General features: G+C 43.6%; 1 protein-coding gene across 2 annotated transcripts in view; it reads left to right on the forward strand.

The window, feature by feature from the left end:
- Positions 1-16974, forward strand: part of SLC23A2 (solute carrier family 23 member 2) — a gene marked incomplete at its 3' end in the record, with an annotated part of 147621 nt that overhangs the window by 103489 nt on the left and 27158 nt on the right. The window contains exons 4-6 of one of the 2 annotated variants that reach the window (XM_082856961.1): positions 1919-2035; positions 4096-4253; positions 15872-15960. In XM_082856961.1, coding sequence (XP_082713087.1) covers positions 1919-2035; positions 4096-4253; positions 15872-15960 — 364 coding nt within the window. Of the gene's footprint in view, positions 1-1918; positions 2045-4095; positions 4254-15871; positions 15961-16974 lie in introns of those variants that run through there. The other variant, XM_082856962.1, reaches the window with a different exon arrangement.

Here is a 16974-nt window from a genome sequence, read left to right on the forward strand (position 1 = left end):
TGTAGGTCATATGATAATGTTGAATTGTCCTTTTTATAGTGAGTCCAGTATCCATAGTTGCATCATGTCAGCAAATGGTCAACTTAGTTCAGGGATTTCCAAGACTGATTTGGGAGTCCCAAATCAGGTTCAGTGGTTTGCTAGGAGGACTCAGAATTCAGAAGAGCTATTACACTCCTGATTACAGCCTATTTGAGAGAAAGGGTCAGATTAAGATCAATGGAAAAAAACATGTAGGGCAAGGTCTAGGAGACACAGAACAAGCTTTCGGTTGTCCTCTTCCTAGTGGAATCATGTGAGCAGTGCTTAATTTCCCCCGAAACAAAGTGTGACAACACTGAAGGAGTGTTGCCAGACCCTCTGGAGTCAAACTGATACCATGTGGCCCAAGGCCCCATCATCAGTTGCATTGTTAGCATAATCTATGAAGGGCAGCTCAAGGCTTCATTCAGGTAAACAGATACACTCTTAAGAGGCAGGATATTCCAAGAGCACAGAGGTTATCTTCCAGGTGGCAGGCAAGGGCCAAACTTCTCTTTGAAATGTGCAGGGTTTGGACAACCCAGACCTGCTGAGTTAATCCTTTACTGTACATCACCACATATCAAGTTCCTCACCATATGTACTTTCTCTACCACTACTACAAACAAATTTTAAATGACACTTATAATAGGTTTAAACGCATTTAATAATGCAGATCTGCCAGCATCCATTTTTGAATGGAAGAAAAAGTTCTTTCCGAAAGGTCATATTCAATTCACATTTGGATTAGATAAAATGTCAATTTACATCAGATATTTACCTTTAGGCTTTAGAAGGTAAGGCTGAATTGTGTCACTTCTTTCGTTCAAGAGTATTTGGCCCCCAAATCCCTGTGCATGAAAAATGGAGTGATAAACATAAGGAGTCAGCATCTTTCAAATGTGGATCAAATCCATTGGAAAGGGGGTACAAATTGGGCTAGGTGTGGCCAAGGATCAGAATGTTATCATCTTTATCTTTTTTGTGGCATATCTTTTAATTTTATTTCCTCTTAGTCACTTTATGTTATTAAAAAACTAAAAAAAAAAAAAAATGCACATCTTGGATTCCAAGAAATTGTTTGTAGGGTTTTAGAAACTACAGCAGTATTGAGGGTATATGGGGGAACCCCCGAGTTTTCAGTTTGGCTCAGATACTGGATGAGTTCAAAAGTGATGCTGAAGCTGAAGCTGACTGGAAATGTCTAGACTATAACCTAAAGTGTCTGGTCTTTGTAAAGATTCTGGCTTATAAAGGATGCAAGGCTTAACATTTAAAAAAATCTTTAGTAATGGTGAGAGGAAAAGAAAAAAAAAAAAGTCCCCTGAAATATAAATACATTTTTAGTCTGTTTTTTAAAACAAAATTTGAATCATCATATCTGTATACCTTTGCTCTCTTCACTCACCATTATGTCTGAGCAGCAGTGTTTTAAAAGAAGGGTGTTTAGGTACAGAAGTCTTTTTCCTTGCAGGGATGGAATGGGATAGGAGGGACAGATTAGTGCTCTCTGTTGGAAAGTGGTTAGCATTTTGTAACATTGCTTCATTAGGGTTACTACCCAAGGGCAGCTCATGCCAAGGTATTACTTTGTGGTCTCAACCTTGGGAGCATCCCTCTCCATGCAGTGGGTGCCCAGTCTTGGGGAGAAGCTCTGAGCAAGTTGGGTGCTCTTGGGTGTGAGTTGATGGAAGGAATGCTGAAGCCCCAAATCCTGAGAGCAGACTGTCCCACCAAGTGAGTGTGCTTGACACTGTGTCAGAGGTGACCAAGGCTTAATTTTACAGAAGAGCAACAGACACTTTATAAAGTTGTTTTTCAGTAACAGTAGCCTGTGCTGAGTTAACTTTAGTCCTTGCTTCCATTAAACAACTTGTTTTCTCCCTCTCGTTCACAGAGCTCTCTTGCTGAGACCTTGGATAGCACGGGCAGTCTTGACCCCCAGAGATCGGACATGATTTACACCATAGAAGATGTTCCTCCCTGGTACCTGTGCATATTTCTGGGGTTGCAGGTAAGATGATTCCTTTGGAATATAACCACCAGCAGATGCTTGAATTGTCTGTCTGGATTATTTAAAATTCAATTTTTATTTTTTATTTATTGACAACTTTAATATAAATTACTCTTTTAAGAATGTTGAATGGGAATTGTTAACATGAACTTCATAACAGTGAAAGGAGGAAAACAGGAGGAGTAGGTTAATCATGGAATGAAAGAAGGAAAATGTTCAGGGAATAAGCAAGAGAAATGACATGGAAGTAAGGGAAAAAGATCATAGATGTGTGGAAAGGGGAGAATAGAGGGAAGATAAAGGTAGAAGAATAGAGGAAAAAAGGGTTAATGTTCATCTCTCATGCCTAGTTAATCAACCACAGTCACCGTCAGTTCTGCCATGAAATATGGGTGACACTGAGAAGTGCTGTGTTGGTCACGGCATAAATGTGGAGGCTTCAATCTCATTTTTAAAGGAAGGCAAACTTCGCCTCCGTGGTGTCTGCTTTGTCTGCTGCAATTTCCAGTGGGAGCAGAGCAGGGAAGCTGCCAGGGGAGGGGTGGGGGGATGGGGCGAGAGGTGACCCAAGCTAATGCAGGACTCCTGAATCTTTGGTACCCACTCCCCCCCCCACCACCACCACTCCCTTTTCCCACTTACGATTGAAGTGGGGCTTTAAGAGAAAGGGGATGACATGGAAGCTTCTTTGTCCAGACACATACCCCTGGCCTGTGTTTGCCTTGGTTTTGAGGTTTCACTTTCCATTCTTTACGTTTGAATGATCAGTTCATGCTGAGAAAATCAGTCCCATTATCCAGAGAGGTTTATTCACTTGGAGGTGAACTGTACCTGATGAGAGCTGATGCTTTGGTCCCGTTTCCAGGCCCCTCCCCTTAGGTATCAAAGCACTTGGTAACCTGGACAAAAAGGCATCTAATAAAGAAGACATAACCAAAGGATTTGACTGGTCTTGGCAAATAATTTCCCTAGGGCTGAGTATCTGGAATCAGATTCAAGAAACTCGTTTTTTGAAATGTTTATATTATAGATGTTTCTAGAAGTAGTCTTCCCTGTTCAGATAGGATTGGGAAACCCTGTGTGCATCATGCCCTTCTTGACAGTGCACAGCACTCTTAAACTTGTGAATAGCTCTGGGAAGTCCTGGATGAGAATGTTCTCTTCCCCTCACCAAACACCTATTAGTGTTACACAGTTAGGCTTTATGGGCTGCAAGCAGCACATTTTGGCAAACATGACCAGAGATGGGGAACTATTAGGAAGAAATGTAGGAAGTTTGCAGAACAGAAGTAGGAACTGAACAGGCAGGCCTCTGGGAGGGAGGGAAGTGAGCAGTGAGGGCTGGAATGTCCTGCCAGGGCCACAAGGAATGGGGGAGGGGCCCTAAAGGAAGAGTGGGATGGGCTCTTTCTGGAGGATTTCCACAGCTACTGTGTGACCCTAGCCCTTCCCTGATTGCTGTTAAACAATGCCAGACCATAGAAAAAGATGGAAAACGCCTTGTGCAATGAAGCTTCTAACTTTAATCCCCAGACCTAAAAGAATTAAAAAAAAAAAAAAGGACGAATTATCTCAAGAACATAGATGTAAAATTCTACATAAAATATTGGCATATCAAATCCCAGAAGAAAAATCTAGCATGACTAACTAGAATAGTTCAGTGCCACACGGTTCATGTTAACAGATTAGAGGAGAAAGACCTATGGTTTTAGCAATTGATGCTGAAAAGCATTTTAAAAAAGCAAATATTACCAGTAAGAATTATATAAATAAAACACTACCAGTGTTTGTGTTGAGTACTTCCTTTGTGCTGGTCTGGATTCATGCAAGTAATAATTAATAATACAAGTTAGTGATAAGACAAGAAAATGTAATGGAAAGGAGAAATGCAAAAAACAGAGATGATTTGGCATATGATAAGAGTGTGTATCTAAAAAACCAAATTCTTCATGTGTGTAACTTTTTAAAAACAACAGGGGGGTGGGCAAAGTTAGGGTAAAATCAGAAAAAATACAAAGAAGGGTTTATTCTTTTCCCCTCTGTCTCCCTGTCACCCGTAGCATTACCTGACGTGCTTCAGCGGCACCATCGCGGTGCCCTTTCTGCTGGCCGATGCCATGTGTGTGGGATTTGACCAGTGGGCCACCAGCCAGCTCATCGGGACCATTTTCTTCTGCGTGGGAATCACAACTTTGCTGCAGACAACTTTTGGATGCAGGTGAGATTGGGGCACTAAATTGGGGATGCTGAAGCACCCATGAAGCATTAAGCACTGCCATTCACCTAGGGCTGCTTAGAGGGTCTGACTGGAGTATAGGGAGGTGTGTCCTAGTGGCATTTGCCCTGCCTTCCCCCAACGCTACTGTGTTTCTTCTCTAGGTGTGTGGCACCGCTTCCCACCTAGTTGTGCAGGCTGGAAACATACTCACTCTCAGCTCCTTCCATCCCACCAGTTGGCAGGGCAAGTTTTCTCTCCAGTACCCCCTCCCTGCCCACATTCCTGAAGTTCAGGCCTAGACTGTTCTACTAGGTTCCTAGTTGGTTTCCCTGCCTCCAGGGCTACTCTCCTCTGCCCTGTTCTGTGTGCTACTCTAGTGCTGTCTTTCAGTGTTTGCATCTTCCTGGGTGTTACCAGGCTACAGCCCTACTTCCTGTTTAAAAAAACAGATGTGCCCACCCTGTAGACTTCTCCCTTGTTTTCTGTCCCACCACCCTTCCAGCCATGTCCCTGCGCCCTGCAATCCCCTTCCCTGCACTCACCCAGGGGTGAGTTCCTCCCCGAGCCCACCCTGCTGTCTTGCCATCCTGTGCTTGTGCTTCGCTGCAGCCTTTCAGTCCTGGCTTGCCCCTCTCCTCTCTGTGAAGCATCCCTGACTTCCCAAAGCCTCCTTTCTCTCTGAATTCCCACACATGCACCTTGTGTATGTTCTTCTAATGTGGCTCTTATTCCACTTTGTCCTTTTTTGTTTGTGTCTTTTCTTGCTGATTCGTGTTTCCTTCCTTGATGCCAGAACTGCGCTTTGCATCCCCAGTCCCCAGCTTAAATGGGTATGGAGCTGGCATAGGTAGGAAAAGAACTGTCCTGTCTTACCTCCTCCTGCAGGCTTGCTTTGTCCCCTCCTGTCCCCTTCTTCCACCCTCTTCACATGCAGCCTTTTCCTCTACCCTAGGGTGCTGCTCAAGGGGTGGAGCCTGTGGGGACAGGACTGTCCTCAGGGGGAGGACAGCAGAGTAAACATGCGAGTTCTGTCTCTCACTCCATTACAGACAGTCTGCCTTCCCTGCTAGGAAAATGGGAGCAAAGGCAGAGGGAAAAGAAGGCAGCTTGGGAATCATGGAGTGTATTCCAGTGAGTCAGAATCCTCAGGGTGACCTTTACTTGAGGGGGGGCGGGGCAGGAGAATATGGGAAGAACAGTGTTAGGGCATCCTGGTTGGCGGCATAAGCAATGTCCTCAGGAGGGATACGGCAGCTCCCTAGCAGTTCTGCTGATGGAAGGAAGGCTGTGAGGGCTGGCTAGCTCTTGGGGTTCTCAAAACCCCAGCCCCTGCAGGACTGCCTGCAGCCACCATGCTGAGCAGATCCCTTACCTCAGAAGGGAGGGTCTTCTTAGGGGACCCCTGAGGGAAAGTCAGGGTGTTATTGACCTGTTAGGGAAGGAGATGTGTTCAGGCATTCCAGAGAGGACTTGATTCATTTTCTTAGAGCCCAGGTAGTTAAATTTGGCTGGCAGCATCTTTCATTCTTTCGACACAGCATTCAAGGTTCTGTATTTCAAAGCCAGAAAGGATTAGAAAGCTTTTATTGAACGACTCAAGTGTACACAGGACACTGGTTCTCTGGGGAAATATTCTTTTTCTAAACAGCTAGCTCATCAGGGAACTTGTAGCACAAACCATCTGTAAATTTGGGCAGTGCCTCTAGTTGAGAATTGTTGGTTGACTTGAAGAGGGAATGAAAGACGTGTTTACTGAGGTACAGCAGGTACCAGGTGCAGCTCTGCCTTGGTCTCATATCAGGGAGGCTAACCCTGACTGACAGTTGAGCCTGGCTTGCTGGGCACAGTTGCCTAATGGTGACATAGTAGGGAGAGTTTGGCGTAACTTTTGGTGTGTGCTTTCAGTTATGGGAGGGCACCCATTCAGGACCCTCTTGCCCATCGTTGGGGCACAAGAGACCTAAACAGAGCAGCCTGGGTCAGTGCAGTTTACCCCCTCCCCTCCCCCTGAAGGAGCACAGTGGAAGGAGGGGAAGATGGGAAAAGAGGAGTCAGTTAACTTTTGCTCTACTCCCTTCTTTGTGCTATAGCACCTTTTTCTTGCCTGGAATCCTTGCCTCCAGCTCCCATCTAGTAGGGAAACAGTGAGAAGGCACTCAGCGCCATGGTTTCCAGCTCCACAAAGCCTCAAGCTGTTGTTGATACATTCTTTTTAGTTTTATCCAGCATATATTTGAGGGCCTGCTGTGTGAAGGTGAACCCAGATGATGAGGTGGGTGAGAGGCATTTCCTTCCCTGCCTGGTTGGTCACCACCTCTGGGGTTTGTTTGCTGTATCTGTTTATTCATGTGTCCCATCTCCTCCATCCTCTGCATCTCCCTGTCCTTCACCCTTTTCTGTTAAAACTCTTAACTCCTCTTTACCCATCTTCCCTTCCTTCCATGGTGCCCAAAGAGGCAGGGCTACCCCTACTAACTGAATCACCTCTCACACCCTTGCCCCTGGTGTTCCTGTGGGTTTCGTAAAAGAAGAGCAGAGATCTCAGGAGTGGCCAAATATCCCACTCCTCTAGTATTTCCAGCAGACCAAAATTGGCACTCAGACCTCAGTAGAGTGGGGACCCACCTCTGGCACCCAGTACTTACTCAGAACGGGGGCAGGGTTGAGCATCCCTTGACCTATTCCAGGGGACCCACCAAAGCCAGAGCAGCAACATTGCCAGTGTTAGTTAAAATCAAGTTGTTGAATATTGTAATGATCAACTTTAATCCCATGGGCAGTCAGAATCTACAGTTTCCAGTAAAGCATTAGCTTATGCCACATGGCAAATGATGGTTTCTTCCCCATTCGCACACGGGGGAGTGAAATGAGTGAGTATGAGAAGTTAGAGGGACCTATGCAGCGTTATGACTCTGGACAGAAGACCTCTCCAGCTCCCAGTTTCCTTTTGTGAAAATGACAGGAGGCTCTTCCTAAGGTATCCTGTGGATGACATTTGCCATCACTGTGTTTTTGTAGATTATTATAAGCTCTTCCTAAAATACATTTGGGAAGTTACAGAGTATGAATAATGTGAAAAGCCTTTTAATTCTGCTGCCTGCTAACATAGACCCTCATCGTAGACTGTGAATTATCATCTTAACAGACTTGTGCATTTACTTCCTGATCACAACAGGATCAAACAGATACAGCAGTTGGGGCAGAGGGAATATCAAGGTGGGACAGTGGGAAAGAAAGGCTGATGTGCCAAGAGTGGGGTTTATTCCCAGTATCACAGACATAGGATTGCAGATGGCCTGTACGTGTTTGTTGGTGTTTGTTTGCAGTTCACACTCATTTCCTTAGGCAGAGAGCTGCAGAAGGAAAATCATGTTCAGCTTTCATGATTTCTAGGACAGATTTTCAGACTTTTCCAACTCTGAGTGGTTTGCCATGTGTGTCTGAGTTCTGTCCGTTTCTTCGTGTGTTTACCTGTTGAGTACCCAGTACTCCCTTGCACTGGATGTAGTGTGTACATGGGACCTGGAGACCAGCCATAGTCCATGCCTCTGAGGGGTGGGGCCTGTATTGTGAGGAAGCTAAGACCATGATCGCAGGTCTAGAACCGAGGTAGGAAGTATAAGCATTCCCATCCTCTGGGCTGTGGCCAGGTCATCCCTGCTCCGTGTTTCACACGGGCACTCTGGTGAAGAGTGGCATGCTGTTCCTGGAAAGTTGTTTCATTCCATAAAAATAACCAAAATTGATACGGAAAAAGTGAGGGTGAAACAGATGTGTGCCTTTGCAAACCTGAACACAAGCTCAGAATGCTGACTTTAAGATGCTGTGTTGTAAAATACTCCTTTGGGGGCATGTTTTCCATGGGCTGGGCTGGCTAAGGACACAGAAAATGTGTCTGATGCAGCGTGTGCTGCAGACCCTCCTTCCTTCACTACACATCTCCCCTGGCATGAACATGCTTTCCTTTCCTCCAGAGATCATGACTTGTTTTGAAATGGAGGTCATATGTTTCTGCCCCAGTTGTGTGACTTCTGTGGCTTTAGTGCTTCCCAGGGCTTCCACCTGTTGGAGATGGGCAGTTTCTGTGACAGCTGCTTCTTCCATCCCCCTCCTCCCATCCAGCCTTTTCCTTCTTCCTTCTTTTCTTTGACTTTTATCCCCTGCAGTTTGCTTTCAACAACGTCTTTACTGTCGAGTGCCCTTGGGTGAGGTTTCAGATTGCTGAAATCAAACCTTATTCTGATTGATTTCAATCCAACCTACCCCTTGGGCTCTTTCCAGGAATTAGTAAAAAACCTTTAAAATCCCAAGAGCAGGGGCAGGGTTCAGAGTCCCCTAACTCAGATGTTAGCCAGCCAGCAGCAGCTATGCCTCCCTGGCTTTGGTGAGGACTCAGTTCATGCATAACCTAGGCTGCTGTTGTCTTTTCCATCAGAGACCAAGCTTTGATAGCAGCTCTGAGCTTCCCAGAGCCCTTGTCCTCGGGTGTTATGCATAGCTGGGGGTGAAGGAGGGCCCTCTGGGATGGACCCTGCCCCCTTGCACACCATGCTGACCTCCAGCTTTCCCTGAGGTGTGCAGGTGCTGTGTTTGGGGACCACATCCAGCTTTTTGTTCCAGGTGCCTCTTGGAGACCTTTCTCTCAGCTCTCCAGCAAAAGAAAAAATTGCAGGTGGAGTGGCCCGTTTCTTGAGAGCCTCTCTTGGCCATAACAGGCCTACTGTAGACACACAGAATATTCCTTTGCTGAGAAAAGTAGGGTTTTGGCTAAGAGAGTCATTGTAGCTGGTGCAGCAGCCTGGTCTCTAACAGAGTTGTCTGCCTTGAGGAGAGAGCTACCCTGTCTTCCATCTCCTTTGGTTCTGGGACCTGTACGGTATAGGAGGCAGCTCCAGGATACTTTAAAGTCTCAAGTATAAGGCTTTGAACTCTTAACTGTTGATAAAATTTAGAAGAATGGAGAGATGCAGTGCTTGGATAGGGGTAGGGGAGAGTGGGATTTTCCCCCACATTCTTTTCCTGTATATGTGTTTGTGTGGGGGTGTATGTGCAATTTTTTAAATTACTTGAGAATTTCAGGCAGCATGATGATGGCTCACCCCCAGATACTCTCCTAAGAATGAGGGTCACCTGTGTAACCGTTTACCACATCTGAGAAAGCTGAGTTATATCATCTAATATGCAGTCTATATTTAATTCCCCTAGTTGTCCCTAAAATATCTTTTATGGCTATTCCCTCCACCTCTCTGAACTAGGATCCAATCAAGTTCGTGTGGTGCATTTGTTTGTTGTGTTTCTTTGGTCTAGTAATAAACAGTCCCTACATTTTTCTTCCACATCATCCTCTTCTTAAAGAGTCCAGGCCAATTGTCTCGTTGAGCATCCCGTGGTCTGAATATGTCCGATTGTGTCCTTGTGGTGGTATTTGATTTGTTCCACAATCCCCCTATTTGTTGTAAACTGGGAGATGGGGCCAAAGGCATAGTTGATTCAGGGTGAACATTAAAATTACTGTGTAGATGATAGTGAGCCTGTGATGTTAAGCAGGCTCTTAATAGCAAGTCGTAGGTTTTTCCTGCCCCCATGTAAAAAAAAAATTACTGTTTATTTAACTCAAAGAATTATAGGTAGTACATTAAAAACATGGGGGCCAGTGAGAACCTGGAGGTAGTGACCTTGGAGGAAGGTTTGCCCTCACCAGCTGTGTCGAGGGGCTCTGGCTTCAGAGGTGGCGTCACTCCCATTCTACTGTTTACCAGCTCTGTGGCTTTGGGCAAGTTACCTAGTCTCAAAGTCCCCTTTGCTCCTCCATAAAATGATAATAATAATAATAAAATTGTTAGTGAGCATCAAATAAGATAATGCCTGGCACTCGCCCACACTTGCCTGTTGGTGCTCATTATTTTAGTGGACCCTCTGGAAGGGTGGGTGCAGGTGAGGCAGATGGGGGTGCAGTGGGCAAGGCTGGTATGCCAAATGGAGCAGCTTGTCCTTGATGACATGGCAGGGGTTGGGTGTGCTCCTTGGCCACATGGCCACAGGTGGACTTCTTCAACTCTAGCTTTTCTGGGTGGTCTCCCCATTCAGTGAACATGCTGATCTCTGTTTGCTAATATTTCTGATGCTCCAGGAGACTAGGAGACTAAGTCCTCTTAGTATATGTGGGGTTAATGAATTTAGTTCCCCACAATCTTTTTTCTTTGAACGTCACATCTCACTTGCCCCGTATGTTCCCACTTGTTCTAAAATGCTCATCTTCTTCCTCATGGCCCACTAATTCTCCCTTTTATCATTCCTTTTCAGGCAGGTGACTGCCTGGCGAAAGCTGTACAGGGATAGAGCAGCACTACACAGGAGCAGAGGATAGAGCTTCTTGTCAAATACCCAGAGGGAAACTCTTTTCTTTTTTTTAAAATTTTGTGTTTTTTGTAACTATTTGACTTTACTCTAGTATTCTAAGGACCATGTTACCATCCTCCCCCATTTCTCCTCCCAGAAAGACACTTTATAGACATAATTTTTTTAAGTCATATCTATTGAGGGGTAATTGACATACAGTAAAATTTTCCCTTTTTCACTTGCATAGTTAGATGAGTTTTTACGCATGTGTACAGTCACTTAATCACCACCACAACCAGATAGAGCATTGCCACACCCCAAAGAATTCCCTTATGCTTCTCTGTGACTGGCTAGATCTTTAAGTAATAAAACAAACTTTTGACCTGAAATAGTTGATACTATCATGCTTGAAAAGGTTATCAAAATTGTACCCAGCCAACCCTCCTAAATTTCTGTGCTCTGTCTGGACGAAGCCTTCTGCTGGGAGCTGGGAGAGGAGCCAGTCGGCTGCTTCCTACTGAGGTTCCCTAGGAGTGTGTCTAATTGGAAGTGTTGACTGAGATAGTTTATATAATTTTGATATTTACATATAAGACCAGAATATCATGGACTTGAAGATAAAGGTTAGATTTGCCTTTAGTTAAAAGTTTTCTTTGAATCAACTGAAAATGGATTAGAGATCCAAATGTAAGAAACATGATACTATATAACCATTAGAATAAAACGAGGGCAAATTCCTTTATAACTAGAAGTTGGGAAAGACTTTTAAACTAGGACTCAAACTCCAGAAACAATAAAAGGATGATAAATTTGATGCCATTAAATGTTTTAAAATTTTTAAGCTTTGCATTGTAAAAATATACCATAAACAAACAAAAATGACAAACTGGAGAAAATATTCATAATATAGATAAGTTCTAATATCTCCAATATAGAAAGAACTCTGAAAAATCAAAGTTAAAAATTACCAAAAATGGTATAGAAAAAAAGGACAGAAGACATGAATAGCTACATAAAAAGCTATATAATGGCCCTTCACCATAAGAAAGGATCAAATTGACTTTATAATAAGAAATACAAACTAAAGCTACCCTGAGATACCATTTGTCTCCTTTGTCAGATTAACAAAAAATGATTTTTTTTTTTTTTTTTTCTTTTTTGCAGTACGTGGGCCTCTCACTGTTGTGTCCTCTCCATTTGCGGAGCACAGGCTCCGGACGCACAGGCCCAGCGGCCATGGCTCACGGGCTCAGCCGCTCCGCGGCATGTGGGATCTTCCCGGACCGGGACACGAACCTGTGTCCCCTGCATCGGCAGGCAGACCCTCAACCACTGCGCCACCAGGGAAGCCCCAAAAAATGATTTTGACAAGCCACTCTGATGGCAAAGCTGTGGGAGAACAGGCATTGTTACACATTGCTGTCAGGAGTGAAAATAATTCAGTCCCTGTGAAGAGGAATGTTACGATATCTAGAGTACATATGCATTTATCATTTGATCCAGCAACCTACTTCTAGAAATTTACCCTGGAGATATACTCCCACAAATGCAAAATAAATATAAAAAGTTTTTTTTTATTGCTGTGTAATTTGTAATGGGAAAATAGTTAACACAACTTAAATGCCTATCTGTAGGAGACTACCATACATCACACAATGAATTACTATGCAACCCTGAGAAAGAATAAGAAATATTTTCATGAACTGGTATACAGTAAGTTCTGGAATATATTGAAAAAACAAGTTGCAAAAGAGTGTGTATATGTTTGAAGAAACAAGAATAAGTTAGAAATTAATAAAAATGGTTAATGATCAATAAGTCAGATTTGGGGGTTGGAGGGGATAGGAGTGACGTTTTCCTGGTATATCTCTATATGGTTTGATTTTTTTTTAACCGTAAAATGTTCAGCATATCCAAAACATAAAATCTAAAAGGATGAAGAAACACAAACCCTAAAATTGAATACAAACAGAAACAAGTGAACCTAACTTTATGTCAAATTGCTGACCACATGGAGAAAAGAATTAATTCACAGACTTTAGAACATAGTACTTTGCACACTCTGAATGGGATATATTCTAAGAAAAAGAAAACACAGAGAAGTCTTAAACTTAGTAGTCTTGTTAGTAGTGACATTGGTATAATTCTGGAACTGTGCTGCTCTGGGCAAGTTTGAGACAATTTAATTATTAAAAGGAATAGTCATGGAAGTATATTATTAAATTGAATAAAAAATGAATCCATGTGTCTATGGTGATATTCAAAAAAAAGGGGGGAGATAAAAATTGGACAAAAAGGGAGCCGAGAACAATTCCTAGAGGAAGTGGTATTTTCTCTGTGCCTTCAATGTTGAATAGAAATGGAGCATTAGCAATGAATTGATGACATAAATGAGATGAGCAAAGGCTCAGAGGCAAGAAAGTAGACCGCTTGCCTGGAGTGCAGGCATGTAAAGTGGCCAGTGAGAGACTAGACTGGGGAATGGGTTCAGGTCACCTGGACACCGAGGAGGAAATGAGGCACCTCCAGCAGGGTTTTGAACACAGTAAGAACTTGTCTGGGGCTGGTTAGGTTCTTTTGCTGTCCTGGGGCTAGAGCCTGACATGGGAATGTGTCACTACAAAGGTGACTGTCTGCTCAGGGATTTTTTCTTAATGGCATCCAGCAACACTATTAACTTTAAAAACTTCCATCTGCAAAAATCCATTTTTGGGGTATCTTCACATATTTAAGATACACTTCACATATTTAAGATACACTTAAGGTCGGCAAAATTTTTTCCATAGAGTGATAAGCAGTGAATATTTTAGGCTCTGTGTTCTCTGTTTTGACTATTCAGCTCTGCCATTGAAGCATAAAAGCAGGCACAGACAACTCGTGCATGAGTGAGGGTGGCTATGTCCCAGTGAAACTCTACTCAATGAAAACAGTAGTTTGCCAGATTTGTTTCACTGTCCAGTTTGCTAACCACTTATGTAAAGAAAAGCACAGTTTAATTTGTTTCCTTTCCAGTCATCAGTAGAGAATAAAATAGCAGACAGTCCTGTCTGCTTGCAGAGCCCAGGGATCTGAGGTTTAGGTGATTGTGTGAGTGAAGAGCCCCAGGAATTGACCAGCTTCATGCTGGGGAAGTGCCTGAAAAGCCACTTTATCAGCTGAGAATATCAAGTGCTTTATCATCTTCAAATCTCTTTTTTGGAAAATTGGCTTTGTTGATTTTGATTTAGGGGAACTCTTGTTTAATGAAGTAGTGTGCTCTCGCTGCAACTTTCCCTAAGAATATTTCAGTCAAGCCACTGATTTATGCTGCCAGTTATGGAGACCACACTTCACTGCTGGGATACTTACTGTAAGCCTGCTGCTTGTCTTTCAGCCAGAACTGCTTGTGGCAGGCAGTGTGCGTAGCTGCAGAGTGAACACATAAGCCGGCATGTGCATCTTTTACCAGGTCATCTTGGGAAACTTTGTCTGGGGCAGCACATGTGAGAATTTTCTGTTAGCACCCACTTTCAAAGGAACCCAGGGGCCTGGTTGTGTGAAAGTGAGTGAGCTCCTTTGCAGCAGTGCTCTCAAGGCCTTTGGTCATGGTGAAAGCCATAAAATGCACTCCCTGAAAGGTGCCCAGGCAACAGGCAGGTTCAAACTGAGACTCATGTCACCGGGAGTGGAGCCCAGAGCCAGTCTTCACTTTCCCACATCCAGTGAGTCACCAATGCAGGGTTGATTGCAGTGGTCCTGAGGATGAGATTTCTAAATGCAATCCATATTACATTGCTTGAAACATGAAATGATAGTAAAACAGATGCTGTTTGGACCATTTGAAGTAGCATCCATTCCTGATTAGATGCTGACCTCCCTTTACCCTTTCAGTACATTTCTGAAAAATCGTGCTTAAGGAATTTTTGTAAATCAAGCAGCGTTTTCCTTTTGCTATACATTCCCACTTCAGGGGACCTTCACTCCACTTTTGATGGTACTATGCGCCAGGCCCCTCCAACAGGTAATTTATTAATGGATAGTTGTGGAGGGCATGCCCATGGGAGTGGCCGCTAGCATTGCATCTGGTTTGTACTGTGCAGCCTGCCTCTGTGTCTTAAAGCCAGCATCTCTCAATTGATTTCATTGCAGGATTAAAATGGCCAGGAGAACAAAAGAATCTTAACCCTCATATAGCTCAGAATAGTGTGTACCAGCTCTGGACTTGTAAAGTGGCTACATGTCCTTCAGCCAGAGCCACTGTTTCTCAGTCCAGTTACTGTATCACTCAGGGCAGAATATGCTGCCAGCTCAGAGGAGAGCATGCTGGCTTCCTATCCTGCTGGCCAGGACACTGATTCAAGGCTGCTTAGGAGTATTTAAGAATGATCTGGACATCTAGGAGTTCCTAACCTTGCTAACCAAAGGCTAGTTTCATATTTTACCTGCAAAGTAATGTTAAAGATAGTGATTGAGTTCCCATGTTAGCCCATTATACATCTCTAATAATAAATGACAAAATCTTTTGAATTTGAGTAGTACCAGTGCTCATAAAGTCAATATGAAGTATCTAAAATGTGATTGAATGATGGCATCTGAGGATCTCTGCATTTAGTTTGACATTGGAGGCAGGAAATTTAACAGTCTGCAAGCTTTCTGGGTCCTTTAAAAATAAGAGTTCGAGCACTTTTGAGTATTTTTTATGATTAAGAAGAATATTATATCTACTGTTGATTTGTAACTTACAGTTTTCCTTTTCCTCAATAGATAGATAGCTCACGTGATTTTAATGCTTACCCTCAGTGATTTAGGGCAATTTTTGACTTACAAAATGGAACAATAGGGGGAGATAGATTTTTTTCCATGATAACCAATAAGAATTTGAAAAGGAGGAGAAAGAAGAGGAGGATGGTAAAATAGAAGATGTACACTGATGTTTATTAATAAGGAGCTCACAAGCTCAGCAGGACAGAAACATCCAAATGCCCACATCCCCCACCCCCAAGGGGAAAGGTGGTGATGGCAGGGGCTGGTGTTGGGGTGCTGGCACTGACCACAGAGCTCCCCCAGGGCCCACCCTGGGGCTGTCTGTGGGGAGAGCAGCAGGAGGGGAGGACGGAGAAGCCAGCATCCCTGGCTGTGTGGCCGAGGACATCTTTGCAGACTGGGGCTCTTTCTTCCAGGTGTGCCTGCATTTACTCATGTGCTGTTTGTCTATGGAAAAGACTGTTAAGCTGTCAAATAGTGAACTACCTCGGTAGTTCCTGATGCCGTGATCATGGTTTTGGTCTCGTTTCTTTTAGGTTACCCCTGTTTCAGGCCAGTGCTTTTGCATTTCTGGCCCCTGCTCGAGCCATCCTGTCTTTAGATAAATGGAAATGTAACACCACAGGTAATTGCAGTTATTTCCACATATGTCATTGGGGTCCTTTAATGCAGGTGATAGAAGGGAGGCCTGGGCGTGCTGCCCCCAGCAGTGTTAAATCCTTTCTGGAATCAGGCACAGAACACACAACCAACAAACAGCTTAGAACGCTCCAATCTGTGGATCATGTTTCTGGCTCTCTCTATCCACTTGTTCATCCCTAACCCCAAAGCAAGTAAGGACCAGAAAAGGACCTCATTTCTCTGTGCTAATGAAATTGATAAATATGGGGAAAGAATAGAAAAATATTTGTGCTATTTTTCTGCCTCTTTCTTTCAGTGGATTTTTTTGAACCACCAGTTAAACAACTCTCTTTGCTGCAATAGCATCCCTTCTCTGAAACATCTCTGCTTTTTAAGGATCTGGCTGCTTTGGTTTTCTGCAAATGACTTTCATTCCCCCTCGCATTCTCCTCATAGTGATTGCAAAGATCCTCAAATAACCCAGTAAGGTCAGGAAGAGATCAGATAGGGGATTTGAGGAAATCACATAGACCTGTTGTACTCTCAAAATATTGTTAAATTTTTAGGTTATAGGAGCAAAGTTTTCTAGCCCTCGTTTCCTTCCTTGCTCCTAGGAGTTGCTTTGTGACCACTGATTTGATTTAGGAACAGGAAAAGGGCCTCTGTTTTATCTAGGTTTTTAAAATCTCAATCAGGCAACCTTGCTATTGGGCATGTCAAAGAGCTGCTTGCAAAGGTTGGTCTTTGTATTAGGCTGGGACTAGCAATGTATATCACTAGTTCAGTCAGCTTTTGAGAAGCCGGGAGCGCTTGTTGATGAATAAATTTGGTTAAATTAGCAATGGGGGAATCCACCTCTCAGTATGATATGCCATAGTGTTGTAACTTGAATTTTAGGGATGAGTATTTATACAAATATACTTAGAACAGGGAGGAAATTCTTCTTAAAAAGAGTGAAATGAATATGTCCCGTGAAACATCAGTGTCACTCCAAGAAAAATTTTGTCTTTGTTTTTGT

This window comes from Leucopleurus acutus (assembly GCF_964270905.1).
Source record: "Leucopleurus acutus genome assembly, chromosome: 16".
In the NCBI taxonomy this organism is placed as follows: Eukaryota; Metazoa; Chordata; class Mammalia; order Artiodactyla; family Delphinidae; genus Leucopleurus; species Leucopleurus acutus.